The sequence below is a fragment of the Hemicordylus capensis genome, chromosome 4 (genome assembly GCF_027244095.1).
Source record: "Hemicordylus capensis ecotype Gifberg chromosome 4, rHemCap1.1.pri, whole genome shotgun sequence".
Classification (NCBI taxonomy): Eukaryota; Metazoa; Chordata; class Lepidosauria; order Squamata; family Cordylidae; genus Hemicordylus; species Hemicordylus capensis.
The window spans coordinates 203,587,595-203,601,611 of NC_069660.1; the positions used below are offsets into that span (position 1 = coordinate 203,587,595).

At 43.7% G+C, this 14,017-nt stretch overlaps 1 protein-coding gene across 1 annotated transcript in view; it reads left to right on the top strand.

The window, feature by feature from the left end:
- PHLPP1 (PH domain and leucine rich repeat protein phosphatase 1) overlaps positions 1–14,017 on the top strand; it is a 249,077-nt gene that overhangs the window by 185,257 nt on the left and 49,803 nt on the right. The window contains exons 7-8 of the mRNA XM_053245099.1: positions 2,500–2,702; positions 6,023–6,083. Coding sequence (XP_053101074.1) covers positions 2,500–2,702; positions 6,023–6,083 — 264 coding nt within the window. The remainder of the gene's footprint in view (positions 1–2,499; positions 2,703–6,022; positions 6,084–14,017) is intronic.

Here is a 14,017-nt window from a genome sequence, read left to right on the forward strand (position 1 = left end):
GCTTCTCCTTCTCAAGAACAGCCCTGCTGGATCAGGCCCAAGGCCTATCTAGTCCAGCATCCTGTTTCACATAGTGGCCCACAAGATGCCTCTGAGAAGCCCACAGGCAAGAGGTGAGGCCATGCACTCCATGCACAGGCAAGAGGTGAGGCCATGCTCCCCTGAAACTTGTATTTAGAGGCATCTTGCCTCTGAGGCTGGAGGCAGCCTATAGCCCTCAGACTAGTAGCTATTGATAGACTTATCCTCCATGAATTTATCTAAGCCCTTCCTAAAGCCATCCAGGTGGGTGGCCATCACCACATCTTGTGGCACAGAATTCCACAATTATACATTGCGTGAAAAAGTACTTCCTTTTGTTGGTCCTAAATTTCTTGACGATCAGTTTTGTGGGATGACATCTGGTTCTAGTGTTATGAGAGAGGGATACATTTTTCTCTCTTTTCAACTTTCTCCACACCATGTATAATGTTATAGACCTCTAACATGTCTCCCCTCAGTCATCTTTTTTCTAAACTAAAAAGCCTTGTTGCAGCCTTGCCTTGTAAGGAAGATGCTCTAGGCCCCTGATCATCTTGGTTGCCCTCTTCTGCACCTTCTCCAGTTTTACAATGTCCTTTTTGAGAGTGACCAGAACTGTAGTGCTCCAAATGTGGCCTCACCATAAAGTCATTATGATATTCGCAGTTTTATTTTGAGTCCCGTTCCTAATGATTCCAAGCATGGAATTGGCCTTTCTCACAGCTGCTGCACAGTGAGTTGACACTTCTCTTCTGTGTTGCATTAACAACACAAGTGAGTCAATTTATTCATTGTAGATTTAGAGCTGCTTGTGAAAACATCCTCATCCTATCATTAAGGATAATATCTATTTGTATACTCTCTCTGAACCAAAGCAATAAAATTCAGGAATCTGCTCTAGAAGATTAAAATACTAGATTCCTGAAAAAATTCAGATTCCTGAATTTTGTTGCTTTGGTTCCGTTAAGTAATCTTCTGTTACTTCTTAAGTTTTACATCACTTCTAATGGTCCCTCCATTTCCCCAGAAGCTTAATGCCATTTTAGGTTATCAGTGCCACTCCCTAAAACAGGTTTTATTATCTGAAGATACCAAATAAAATTGCAGAAAAATAATTTCATCTCATTTAAAGCACAGATAACTCTGTAACACATTTTAGTTGTGCATGTTGGTTCTATGAAGGGCACATGTGATGTATTTAAGGAAAGAGGTTTCAGGTTTTTTTTAATATGGTCTTTTTGCTGGCCTGGTGCTTTCATTGCACCCCAATGCATTGTTTTTGTTAGGTGATTTAATAGATCTTGTCATCTCAGCTCTGAGAGAGAAACTGAAGTCTCTAGAGTTCAATGAAATCGTCCAAGTGACTGCTTTTTATAGATCACCTTTATTTCTGCAATATGTCAAGGACTGGGCAAGACAAGCTATCTTGACAAGCTATCTTTAACTGTCTGTATCCATTAGAATGTGTGCATTCCTGTCTGTGGGTTTCCCCCCACCCCACTAGCAGAACATTGGGTCACTTGGTCAGGTTTCTGGATATGTGTAATTCCAATTACACTGCCTTACCAAAACTGGGGAAATGTGAATACTGTACTTGCTGTGGCTCACATTGTTTTGTTTATTTTCTACCCTGCCTTTTTGCCCTCAAAGGAATTTAAGGCAGTACAGTACTTCTAATATTTGAAGGTGTGTGTGTGTTCCAAATATGGTAAAAGTTGACATTCACGTGAGAATATTGACAAGCCTGGATGAATTTTATAAATGATGAGAAGCTTGAAGGTACACCAGTAAATACTGACCGTCACCTACATTGTCAGCATTCATTGACTCATGTCAACGGTTTCCTGGGGATACTCTAGTGAATGTCACAGTCAGAAGCTTGGGTTGGTATTCTTAACAGTCACATGTGATTGTCAGTATTTACCACATTTGGACGGTTGCTGCATGTATTTTGCCACCAGCCAGGGGGCATCTTTTTGTGGTTTTGGTGGGGGAGTCCTATGGACACCACATTGTTGCAACAATCTAGAACTAAAAAGAGCATTACCAGGCTTTATTTTTCATAGGCATAATCTCCAAGAAATGACAGGTGAGAACTAAAAATGTAGTGCACAAGTTTATGTCCAGTAAAGTAAATGAGGGTTACTTGGGGACAATGTGGATTGTTTGTTCTACAGCAAAATGTTTATAGTGAAAAGGCACAAAGAATGAACTGAGAGTTCATTGTGGTGACATTGTTAAATATAAACAGAAATTGAATGGGAGGACCTCATCTAAGCCACTCTGAACTTCTCAAGGTAGATGGGATGAATATTAAAACAGTGGGCCCTTTTTGTGTGCCTCCGTTTCGCTTTTTAGTTTGATACTGAGGAGCTGACCCAACAAAAGCTGTGTCCTGCTTTGCAGCTTCCTAATGTGAGTGTATCACTGTAATTGATAATGGTTTCTTCTCTCCCCACCGCCCCTCATATATTCCAGGTTAAATGTAATTAGGAGGTTGGTAGCAGATGAAGTTGACTTCCTACATCACGTGACCCAGCTAGACCTTCGGGACAATAAATTAGGCGAGCTTGACGCCACTGTCTTCAATAATGTTGAAATTTTGCACTGTGAAAGAAACCAGCTGGTAACCCTCAAAATCAGTGGATACTTGCTTAAAGCCCTCTACGCCACTTCAAATGGTATGTTCACATTGGAGGCTCCTCAAACAGGAACTGAACTTTCCCCCTTGTCCTGCTGTTCTTATAGTGGATTTGTGTGCTGTATTAGGTTCTAGTTTCATCTAGCCCCTAGCATAGTAACACTTAATAAAAATCTACCAGTGACATTTTATAGGACGGCTATGCCAGTGAGAGTCTTTTGAGTTAGAAATAAATATTACTTAGCATTTATGTAGTGTCATTTGAGCATTCAGAGTACTTCATATATCTTATCTCAGTAACTCGTTATTCCAATTATCTGACTGACTGGCCTGGTCTTTGTAAAACTGATGAAATGCCCGAGTATAACAGATTATTCTGTGCTACCTTCCTTCAGTTGCCCTACTCTTTCTCCTGTTTAATTTCCAGTCTTCAGCCTCCTTGTCTGCCCAGTATTTCTGCCTCTTTCTATACCTTCCTGCTGACAGAGCAATGTCCTTGTGTCTTGGCCCTGTGCAAAACTTATTTTCAATCCAGGCTGACCCACTGCCTTCATCACAGAAGTTGCATTGTTAGCTAGTATTGCATTGCTGACAATTGACCTGTGAACACTGAAATGGTTGTGAACATTCCATGACATCCAAGCTGCTACTCCCAGACAACATGCCACAATCCAATAGGAGGCAGTGCTGACTACTACAATTAAAATGAAATTTGTTCATACTATACAGGTGCTCCTCATTATTCATGGGGGTTCCATTCTTGCAAATATGGAAACCATGAATAACAAAACCTTGAGTCAATGGGAATTGAGGGGTTAGGTTGAGGGGTTAACAACAACAAAGGGCCAAAAAAAAAGCAAAGGGGCAAATATAAGAGAAGAAAAGGGCAGTACCTTATTCTCCAGCTTATGCCCCCGAAAATGCTCGAATATTGCCCCCCCCAACACACATTTTTTAAAGAGCCACAAAATGGCTCTCTGCTGGAAAAGCTGGAAATGACACCAGAAGTCATTTCAAGGTCATTTCCGGCCACTCAAAACGGTGAATAGGCAAATTTGACTATTTTTCTGCCTGCAGATAAGTATTTATTATTATTTATTTAAAATATTTATACCCCACCAGTGCACTATTGCTTGGGGTGGCTCACAACAATGATAGACACAAGATACAATAAAAGTAATAAAATTAACTAAATTAAACAAAAAAAGTTGTCAGATTAAAAACCACAATCATGATTAGGTTCAAATTAAAGATTATTTTAAAAGCTAAAAACTGAAAATTATAAAAAGCTAAAAAAAAAACCTACCAGATATAATAAAAATAAAAATGGAGCATTAAAAAGCCTTCTTTAAAAAGTGCATTTTAAGATGTTTTTTAAAAACACTGAGGGAGGGAGCATGGCGAAGCTCTTCAGGGAGGGCATTCCAAAGCCAAGGGGCCACAACCAAAAAGGCCCTGTCTCTAGTCCCCGCCAACCAGATCTCTGTTAGTGGTGGGGTCATGGGTAGGGCCTGAGATGATGAGCGGAGGGCCCTGGCAGATTCATATGGGCAAATGCAGTCCAACAGGCACCCCGGCCCCAAGCTGTGTAGGGCTTTAAAGATCAATACCAACACCTTGAATCTAGCCCAGAAGCAGACTGGTAGCCAATGAAGCTGACGCAGGATGGGTGTAATACTCGTGAAGCAACTTGCACACACGAGCATCCTTGCAGCAGCATTCTGAACCAGCTGAAGCTTCTGAACAGTCTTCAAGAGCAGCCCCACATAGAGCGCATTGCAGTAGTCCAATCTGGATTTACCAACGCATGAGTGACTGAGGTCAGGTCCAACTTCTCCAAGTAGGGTTGCAGCTGGCTTTTACCAGCCATAGTTGGTAAAAGGCGCTTCTGCACACAGCCGCCACCTGTGCCTCCAAGGACAGTGTTGCGTGCAGAAGCACGCCAAGCTGTGGACTGAAGCTGGGTCTCTAACACACACACACACACACTTTTACACTTATTTATTTATTTATTTCTATGCTAAACAAAATCAAAATCTGCTCCAAAGAAATATAAATTAGTCAACCTGAATAAATTAAGCAAATCAAATGTTGCAGAAATATATTTTGCATAATGCTGCCTTTGCTAGGCAACGGAAGGGACACAAATCATTGCAGGACTCTGAAGACCTTCTTATTGGAAGTCTTGAGATACATTGATTGAAATAAGCTGCTCAAGGAGTTGTGAGGAGGTAGCAAAAGTACTTCTTTTTCTGTATCTCTACCCACAACAACAGCTGGTCTTTGAGTAGGTCCTAGGTTCATGACCTGTATAGTGATTGATTCCTTGCCTAACCTCTTACCTCTTTCTATCTATCTATCTTTCTATTTTTTTTAAACCTGTGATTTAAGGCCATAATCTTGGAACTCCATGTGTGTAGCTTTACAGTTTAGCAGTGACACAGATTTCAGTTAGTGGCGGCAGAATGAAACTTTTCAAAATAATTGTTTATGTTTACCTAGATGAATGAATGTGTGCACTCCAGCCCTGGAGTATAATTGCAGGTTAGGCTTTGTTAGTTTTGAGTGCATAAAAATCGATATCACTGCATGTCACGGCTTGAAGGTTTAACGTGGGGTCAGGAGGGCATCTGGATAGACTGCTTTGCTAGAAATTAAAGACAGTATAATGTCATATTGCCAGTGATGCTTTGTGAAGAATGCCCTTGGGAAATAATCGGATGAGTGTTCATGGGCTTCATTCTCGCTGAAGTGGTAAACTTCTGTCTGAGCCTCTTTTAGGTGCAGGCTCCATGATTGGTATGAATGGTGCTCCATCTAAAAGATTTCCCTCCACATAGAAAACTAGATGTTGGGAAGGATTCTATGTGGAGTGAATTTCTGTTGGATGAAGGAACATTCAACCATGTTGAGCCTTCATCTATAGCCTGAAGTGGTTCCACCCAGACACAGAATTATCACCTCAGTGAGGCTATAGAAATTTCTTGATAAAAAAGATAAAGATGTTATCAAGAACTTTAAAATCATTTTTCTTGATTAAAAATTGGGCTGTCTGATTTTTAAAACTGCTATATTAATTAGTCAAAACATAGAACTGATTTGAGACTGCATTTTAGGAAAAGGCAGAAGGACAAATACTTTCCTGAATAATAGAACTATGCCTATATAAAGCTAGGGAGAAACTAAAGCAAATTGTGTTCAGTGCATTACTTCAATTGAAGCTTCTTTTATGCTGTATTAAAATGGTCTGTGTTCATTATTGTATGCTGCATGTAACTTGCATAATAGGTCCAAGTGGTACATCTGACATTATACATAGTGTAGTACTTAATATTTTTGTGTGTGTGTGTGCCTTTTCAGAACTTGTTCATCTTGATGTGTATCCAGTTCCAAACTATCTGACGTATATGGATGTTTCTAGGTAAGCACAGTACCTTTAAACTGCTGTATCTTGTCCTTTCTGTCTTAACTTTTTGGAGCTGAAGCAGCTGTGAAGAGGACTGAATATTCTAAGGTTCAGACTTAAGATTGAGGTTATTGACAGAATTGGCCAGAGATAATGCTTAATAATCATTTGGCATTATGTGTAACTGTTGCCAGCTTTTTATTAAAATAGGTCTGGAATGTTCCTAACCCACATAAAAGTCCTGCAGTTTTCTACTGACACCTAAATCCAAGTTACCTTTTAGTCTACCCCAGTCTCTGGAGAGACTATAGCACAAATCCATTGGATATAACACTTTTGTGTTAGCTACTGAATGAGCATACATCCACATTTAAACATGCAAAGTTTGTATATTGCATTTGTTTGTATGTGATTATATCCATTGTAATGACAAGCTTCGCAGATTCCCTTGTTCCAAAGGCCATCATCTTTAAATCATTCATGAGGTTCTGTGAATTATTTTTACATGTAAAAGTTGGTTAAAGTTTTGTGTAGGGCTTAAAGAAAAAGTCAGTCATAGCTGGCTAGATTTGTTAGCTCCAGTGACAACAGTGAAGGTAAGTGTTGTTTCACACACAAGGCAGCAAGCCTAGGTTTGCCACACAGTATACATTTTGGCAGGGAGCTGCAACCAATCCCAGTAGCCTGACAGGGATTTGCACGAACCAGAGTTCAGCTGGTTCAGCGGCAGGGAGGATTACCTTTAAGGAGCAGGGAGGGTCCACCCTCACCCCCCATCGCATTTTCCCCGCCAGTGCTGTTGACAAAACCGGTGCCGCAGGGCTGCTGCGTACCTCTTTTCAGCCCTGTTTAGCGTCATACCAGAAGTGGCCAGTGTGTGTTTATTATGCACACATGCACACCGGCCACTTCCGGTGAAAATGCTGAATGGGGCTGTGAGGAGGTACGCAGCAGCCCAGCCCCGTGGCACTGGTTTTGGTGACAGCGCTGGTGAGGGAAATCCCTGCTCCTTAAAGGTAGGCGCCCTCCCCCCCACTAACGAACCGGCCAAACGCCGGACTTCCAAACCGGTTTGGCGGTCCATAAAAGGGCCTCCAAACCAATTTGTGCACATCGCTATAGCGTGATGTGGCACTTCTGTGAACATAAGAAGCTGACGTCTACTGAGTAAGACCATGGGTCCAGCTCAGTGTTGTCTACACTGGATTCAGACCCATCTTTCCCAGCCCTACCTGGAGATCCCAGGGGTTTGAACCTAGAACGTTCTGCATGCATGCTGCTCTATCTCTTAACTATGACCTTACCACAGATGCTCTGCTACTTAACTATGACCTTATTCTCTACCTGGAGATGCCAAAGATTGCTTCTGGAACTTTTATACAGTGGTCTTTGTATATATGATGTATGCTTAAAAAGCCTAGTGTATAAAGCAGCCCTAAGCTCTTACCCTGATTGCTGATTCTCCATGTGACTTAATGTGCAGTGAAGAGGAAAAGCCTGCTGCTGCTGCTGCAAGCTCAAGATCGTAATAAAAGCAGGAATAATATAAAAGGTCGTGAGACTTTGGGTAGAGAGGGAGAGCAATGGAAGGAGTGAATTCATTCACTTGCCTATGTGCCTTTGTTTCTTTTGTCCTCTTTGGTCACTCCATCCCCCTGATTTCTCTTAAGACATCCACTAGGAACATCTATGTTCATAGGTTTATAGAAAAGTGTCTGTTTCTGTGAATACGTTGCTGTTTCTGTTTGGAGTGGGCAGATGTTATTGATGTCTGCAGGATTTGCACACCAGGAATAAAACTTCCTAATTCCAAGCAGGGGAGGTCATTCGTGCATTCAGGAGGTGGTGGTGGTGTGTTGAAGGGTATTAAATCTTGCCTTGTCATAAAGGACCAATAGATTGTTATGTCTAAACAAGAGCATTGCTGAGACCAGGGTGTTGCCTGAGGGTGTTGCCAGTGACTTGAAGCATCTAAGTGTATGAGTCAATGTAATTGCATGCCAGAATCCTATCAGTATGCTTGCATTTGTGATTTATTGGGAAAACAAGATTTCCTTACTTCTACAAGTCATAGTAATGAGAAATATTTTATTTCACAATTCTGTCTCTTAGACTGTTTTAATGGCTTGCTTGCATAATAAGACTGCACATCGAAGAGGTCTCTGATGCATGTTTCCCCCCCTATAGGAACATATGTGATTAACATAGTACAGTATTTATTTCAGAATCCATATTATTTATATATGACTATATTTAAATAATGAATACATCCCAGATAGTATTTGTGTCTCTGTAAACTCTTCTAGCTGAAGACCACATTGGGACAAGTAGAGCCTTGAAAAATATTTTATTTTCCCAACTAATATTCTACTGAAAAACCTGCTCGGGCAATATTTGACAGTGTGTAAGGAGAAGAGCTGTAGGCTAACACTATGTAGAAATTTTTGTAGGCCAAAGAAGGAAATTCTAGGATTCCTTATTCCCTTATCAGTTAGTTTCTTTGATAGAAGAAAAGAATACACAAAGAGCTTAGTCAAATTGTGTTTTTAGGGTGTAAGGTGGCTACATGTCCCCTCACTGATCCCATCCTGACTCCAGCAGTCTCCCCTGCTATTGTCCAGACAATCCACAAGATTGTCAACCTTTCAAATTTGTCACTATTTCCCCAATTAGAAAAACAGCACACACAAAACCCACCATCCGTTGACCCATCCTGCCTCTCCAGCTATTGCCCAGTATCCCTTCCATTTTGTGTTCAGTCTCCTGGAATGTACCCCATTCTGAGCACTCTGCTGAAACACGCTTCATCAAAATCACTCGCCCTCCTCTCTGCTGAATCCAAAGGTCTCTACTAGGTTCTCATTCTCCTCTCTGACATCTTTGCTACTGTTAACCATTCTCTCTTACTTCTTGACTCCCCCTTTGCCCTAGGTCTTTGTTATTCTGTCATCAGCTGGTTCTCTGTCAAATCACTCCCTCAACTTTTCTGTAAGGGGAAGTTCTCATGTTCTCTCTCTCTCTCTCTCTCTCTCTCTCTCTCTTTTCCTTAGAGATCTGTTCTTGGCCTTCAGATCATTTTAGTTAATTAATGTGATTTCTATCCCTCCCTTCAGGTAAGCCTCTGCTGTCTTTTCTCTACACTCACCCTAGGGCTTTCAGTACCACCTATATTCTGATGGCGCTCTACCTCTCCACCCTAAAACCTTTAATCTCCACCCAGTCCTGTATATCTCAAGTTTCTCTCTGTATTTCTGCTTGGATGCTTCATCAGCATCACAAGCCTACACCAAACACCTCACCTTTCCTTCTAAGCCCTCATCTACTTGTTTACTGTGCTTATCCAGTCAAAGTGTCACCACCTACTCTGTTAAAAGACATGTAGCCTTGGTTTTCTCATGTACCCATGTCTCTCCTTTGACCCCCATATATATCCTTCACCAAACATTTCACTTCTTCTTTTACAATATTACAAAAATATGATCCTTCCTTTTGTTTCCTCAGCCAAATTTCTGGTGCATGCCCTGGTCATCCATTGCCTTCATTGCTGTAAGTTCTTCAATGTGGTCTCTGTCTTTTACACCAATGGCCTATGCGCCTGCACAGAGACTTTGTCGGAACCTAACAAGCTCAATTCTCCTGATTTAGGCGGGTACCCCGCCCCCAGCCACTATATGCGGCTGTGCCACTCCACGAAGACTCCCTTCAGTCTTCATCGTCTGTGCTTCAGTAGACGTTGTGGAATCTTTGGCTGGGCAATGAGTAGGACTGTTTTCTTGAATCCTCTTGTTTTTTCTCCTGTTTTTCCTTGTTTCACACCTGTTGTTTTATTTTACATGCAGTAGCGACTTTTTCTTGGTGTTTTTATTTTTACCCCCGCCCCCATCTTTGTTGGCTCCAGTCCTGGCCGAGACAGGGCTTTGTGGCCGGCTGGCCAAAAGTTTTCTATGCCGGGTACAAATAACTTCAAGAAATGTGTTCACTGTGGATCTAAGATCCCTCCCCCCGATACTCATACCGAGTGTCTTCTCTGCCTGGGGGAATCCCACATTGTCAAGATGTGCATTCATTGCCAGAGGTTTATGAAGCAGTCTTGAAAGAATAGGGCTTATGGCTTGCGCACTGCCCTGTGGCACTTGGCCCTCTGTTCTTCAGAGGCCTTTGTTGTTGAAACAATCATTTAAAATGGCTTCTTCAATGTAGTCTGAGTGTTCAGACTCCGCTCTTCCGGCGCCAGAACTCCCGACTTCAGTACCGGTACCGTTGGCGCCTGCCTCGGACCTGGCCGTGGTTTCGGCCCCTTCTGTGTTGCTGGATGACTTGCCTAAGCGCACTTTACTTTCGGTACTAGACCCCCCACCTTTGCTACCACAGAATAAGAAGAAGCAGAAGAAGCAGCTAGTTCCACATCTGCCGGCAGGGCAACACCTTCCACCTTTTCCCAGGAAGACGAAGCCCCTGCCAGTCTCTTCTTCTTCGGAGGCTCCGCTGGTTAAGAAGCCGAAACAGATATCTTTGGGGCATGGCTCAGCTATTGTTGACCAGGCATCAGAACATCGGCCATGGTACTGGTTCCTCCAATACCAAGTTCTACTGACCTTTGCCTTCCTACTAGTTCTCTAGTGGCTTCGATGTCTCAGAGCCAGACACCTGACCATACCTTTACGGGACAGGAACTCTCAGTAGCGGCCAACAAACAGGACTATGCTGCGTCAGACTATGAACCCTATTCGCCGGACAAGCCCGCTGCATTGGATGAGGAGGTCTCCGCTCTCCTCTTGAAGGATGCGATCTAAAGGGTCACCAGTGTGATGAGCCCGTTTCTATTCCCGTTTCATTGTCATTCCAAAACAGGATGGCGGTCAGCACTCTATATTGAGCCTCAGAGGCCTAAACAAACACCTTGTTTACAAGTGTTTCCGGATGTTGTCAGTACTGACTATTTTGGCCTTGTTGGAAAAGGACATGTGGGTGGTCTCCTTGGACCTGATTGTCAATACTATCATATCTCCATATGCCCTCAAGATCGTTTCCTGTGTTTCCAGATAGGAGGAATCGCCTATCAGTTCAAGGCCTTACCGTTTGGCCTGATGACGGCCCTGAGGGTCTTTACAAACTGTCTGGCCTCTGTGCTGGCATTTCTACAAGAGCAAGGGATAAAAATCTTGCCATATCTGGATGATTGGCTCTTCTTAGTAGGTTCAAAGCAGGCTGCTTTGAGCTCTCTCAATGCAGTCATAGATACTCTGCAGAGCCTGGGCTTGCAAATCACCTTTGAGAAGTCCCAGCTGGATCCTGCCTGCAGGATACAATTTATAGGGCTGATCTTCGACACCAGCTTGGAGAAAGTCTTTCTCCCAGAGGCCCGCATAGAGACACTTGTATGGCTGGCCTCCACTTTCCTGACCGGAGGGCCACAGACAATGCACTCAGTGCAGCGCCTGTTAGGCCATATGGCTGCCACCATGTACGTGCTTCCACATGTGCGATGTGCATAATTCAGAGATGGTTCCTGGTTGTGTTTGACCCCCTTTGGGACTTCACTCAGTTGGAACGTACGCCGCCTCAGCTGGTGCAGGAAGCCGCAGCTTGGTGGGTCAAGCCTCGTCATTTGGATCTCAGCTCTCCCTTCCAGGTCTCTCCTTCATGCTGGGTGATTACAACCAACGCATCGGTGCTAGGATGGGGCACTCATTTGGGTGATTATCGCCTGAGTGGCCATTGGATGTTGACAGAGAGGGGTTGGCACATCAATTACTTGGAACTGTTGGCCATATTCCATGCCCTAAAGGACTTCTTCCCCTTAATTGCGGGTTGTTCAGTGACAATTCAAACGGACAATATGATGGCGAAAGCCTGTATAAATCAGCAGGGAGGCACGACCTCAAGGAGCCTCCTGTTTCTTTTAATCAACCTGTGGCATTGGTGTGTAGCACCAATGAGCCAGTGTGGTGAAGTGGTTAGAGTGCTGGACTAGGACCGGGGAGATCCGAGTTCAAATCTCCATTCAGCCATGATACTAGCTGGGTAACTCTGGGCCTGTCACTTCTCTCTCAGCCTAGCCTGCTTCACAGGGTTGTTGTGAAAGAGAAACTTAAGTATGTAGTACACCGCTCTGGGCTCCTTGGAGGAAGAGTGGGATATAAATGTAACAACAACAACAACAATGATAATAATAATGCAGTGACGCCTCATGTGGTCTACATACAAGGGAACCTTAATATCCAGGCTGACACTCTGAGCAGACTAAAAATGGTTTCCAACAAGTGGACCTTTGACCGAGGTGTACTCTGGGACATATTCGCAGTGTGGGGTGTTCTGGATGTCTTTGCATCTCGGGACAATGCTTAGTGTGCCCTCTATTGTTCCAGGGGAGGGGAAGGGGAGGGTTCTCTGGGTGATGTTCTTGTCCTGTTCTGGAAAGGTCCCTTCCATTACCTGTTTCTGCCATTCCTCCTCATAACAAAGGTTCTTCACAAACTGAGGGAGGACCGCTCCAGGGCCATCCTGATAGCCCCTTGGTGACCCAGGAGGCCTTGGTTTGTGGCTCTGAGGTGGCTGGCAGTGACTTCTGTATGCCTTCCCACTCTGCCTTACCTGCTGTCGCAGGAGAAGGATCGGCTGCTCCATCTGGACATCCGGTCCCTGCAGCTGACTGCCTGGAAGATCTTACCGACTTCCCGGTGAGGCTCAAAATGGGTTTGATGTTCTTAATCCATCTGTTCAGAATGTTTGTACCTATCTGTTATCTCTGAAAGAGTCTGGTTTGAAGCTCCCCTCTCTCAGAGTACATTTGGCGGCCACTGTGGCACATTCGCTCGCCACTCAGGTTTCCTGGTTCAAGGATCCACTAATAAAGAGTTTTATGAAGGATTTATCACATGTTTTACCAGATGACCCTGTTATGTCACCGGCTTGGGATTTGTCTGTGGTTCTGGATGGTTTGCTGTGACCACCCTTTGAGCCTTTGGCTTTGATTGATCCTTGTCTCCTGACGTGGAAGGTTGCCTTCTTAGTGGTGATCACCTCCACTAGGAGGGTGAGTGAACTGCAGGCCCTGAGAGTTGATCTGCCATACCTGCAGTTTCATAAAGATAAGGTTGTACTCCGACCAGATGTTCAATTCCTTCCGAAGGTAGTTTCTACCTTTTATCGTTCCATACCACTCACCTTACCTTTATTTTTTCAAAATCCTCCATTTCACACAGAACGCAGGTTGGATGTTCGGAGGGCATTGTCCTTCTATGTTCAGAGGTCAGCAGAGTGGAGGAAAACTCCTTCTCTGTCGAGTATGATGGGTCTCACAAAGGCTTGCAAGTTTCGGCTCAGTCCCTGTCTAGGTGGATTGCTTCTACTATTGAACTTCTTACAGAGTGCATCCTTGTTTCTGTTTGTTCCCTCCACCTTGGGTGCTAGCTTGTTATGCGCCCATTGGTGTAAAAGACAGAGACCATGTCGAAGAACTACAGGTTGCTCACCTATAACTTTGGTTCTTCTAGTGGTCATCTGCCCTTTTACACACCCTCTCATCCTCCCCACTGGGTCTACTGAAGGCGGATTCCGTGACTGAAGGGATGTGGAGTGGCACAGCTGCATATAGTGGCTGGGGGCGGGGTTCCCGCCTAAATCAGGAGAATTGAGCTTGTTAGGTTCTGACGAGGTCTCTGCACAGGCACATAGCCAATTGGGGTAAAAGGACAGATGACCACTAGAAGAATCAAAGTTACAGGTAAGCAACCTGTAGCTTTTGCTCTCTAGTCTTCCACTGTCTCACCCAACTTCCCCTCCTTTCCATCCAACACTCTGCTGCAAAAATCTCATCATGGTCTCATCACTATATCGTACCCCTACACAGACTTCCTGTCCACTCCTAAATTCTTCACAGCCTTCTTTATCTTCATATGGTTCCATGGCCTTACTCTCCCTTTCCCTCTTATCCCTGGAACTGCTTC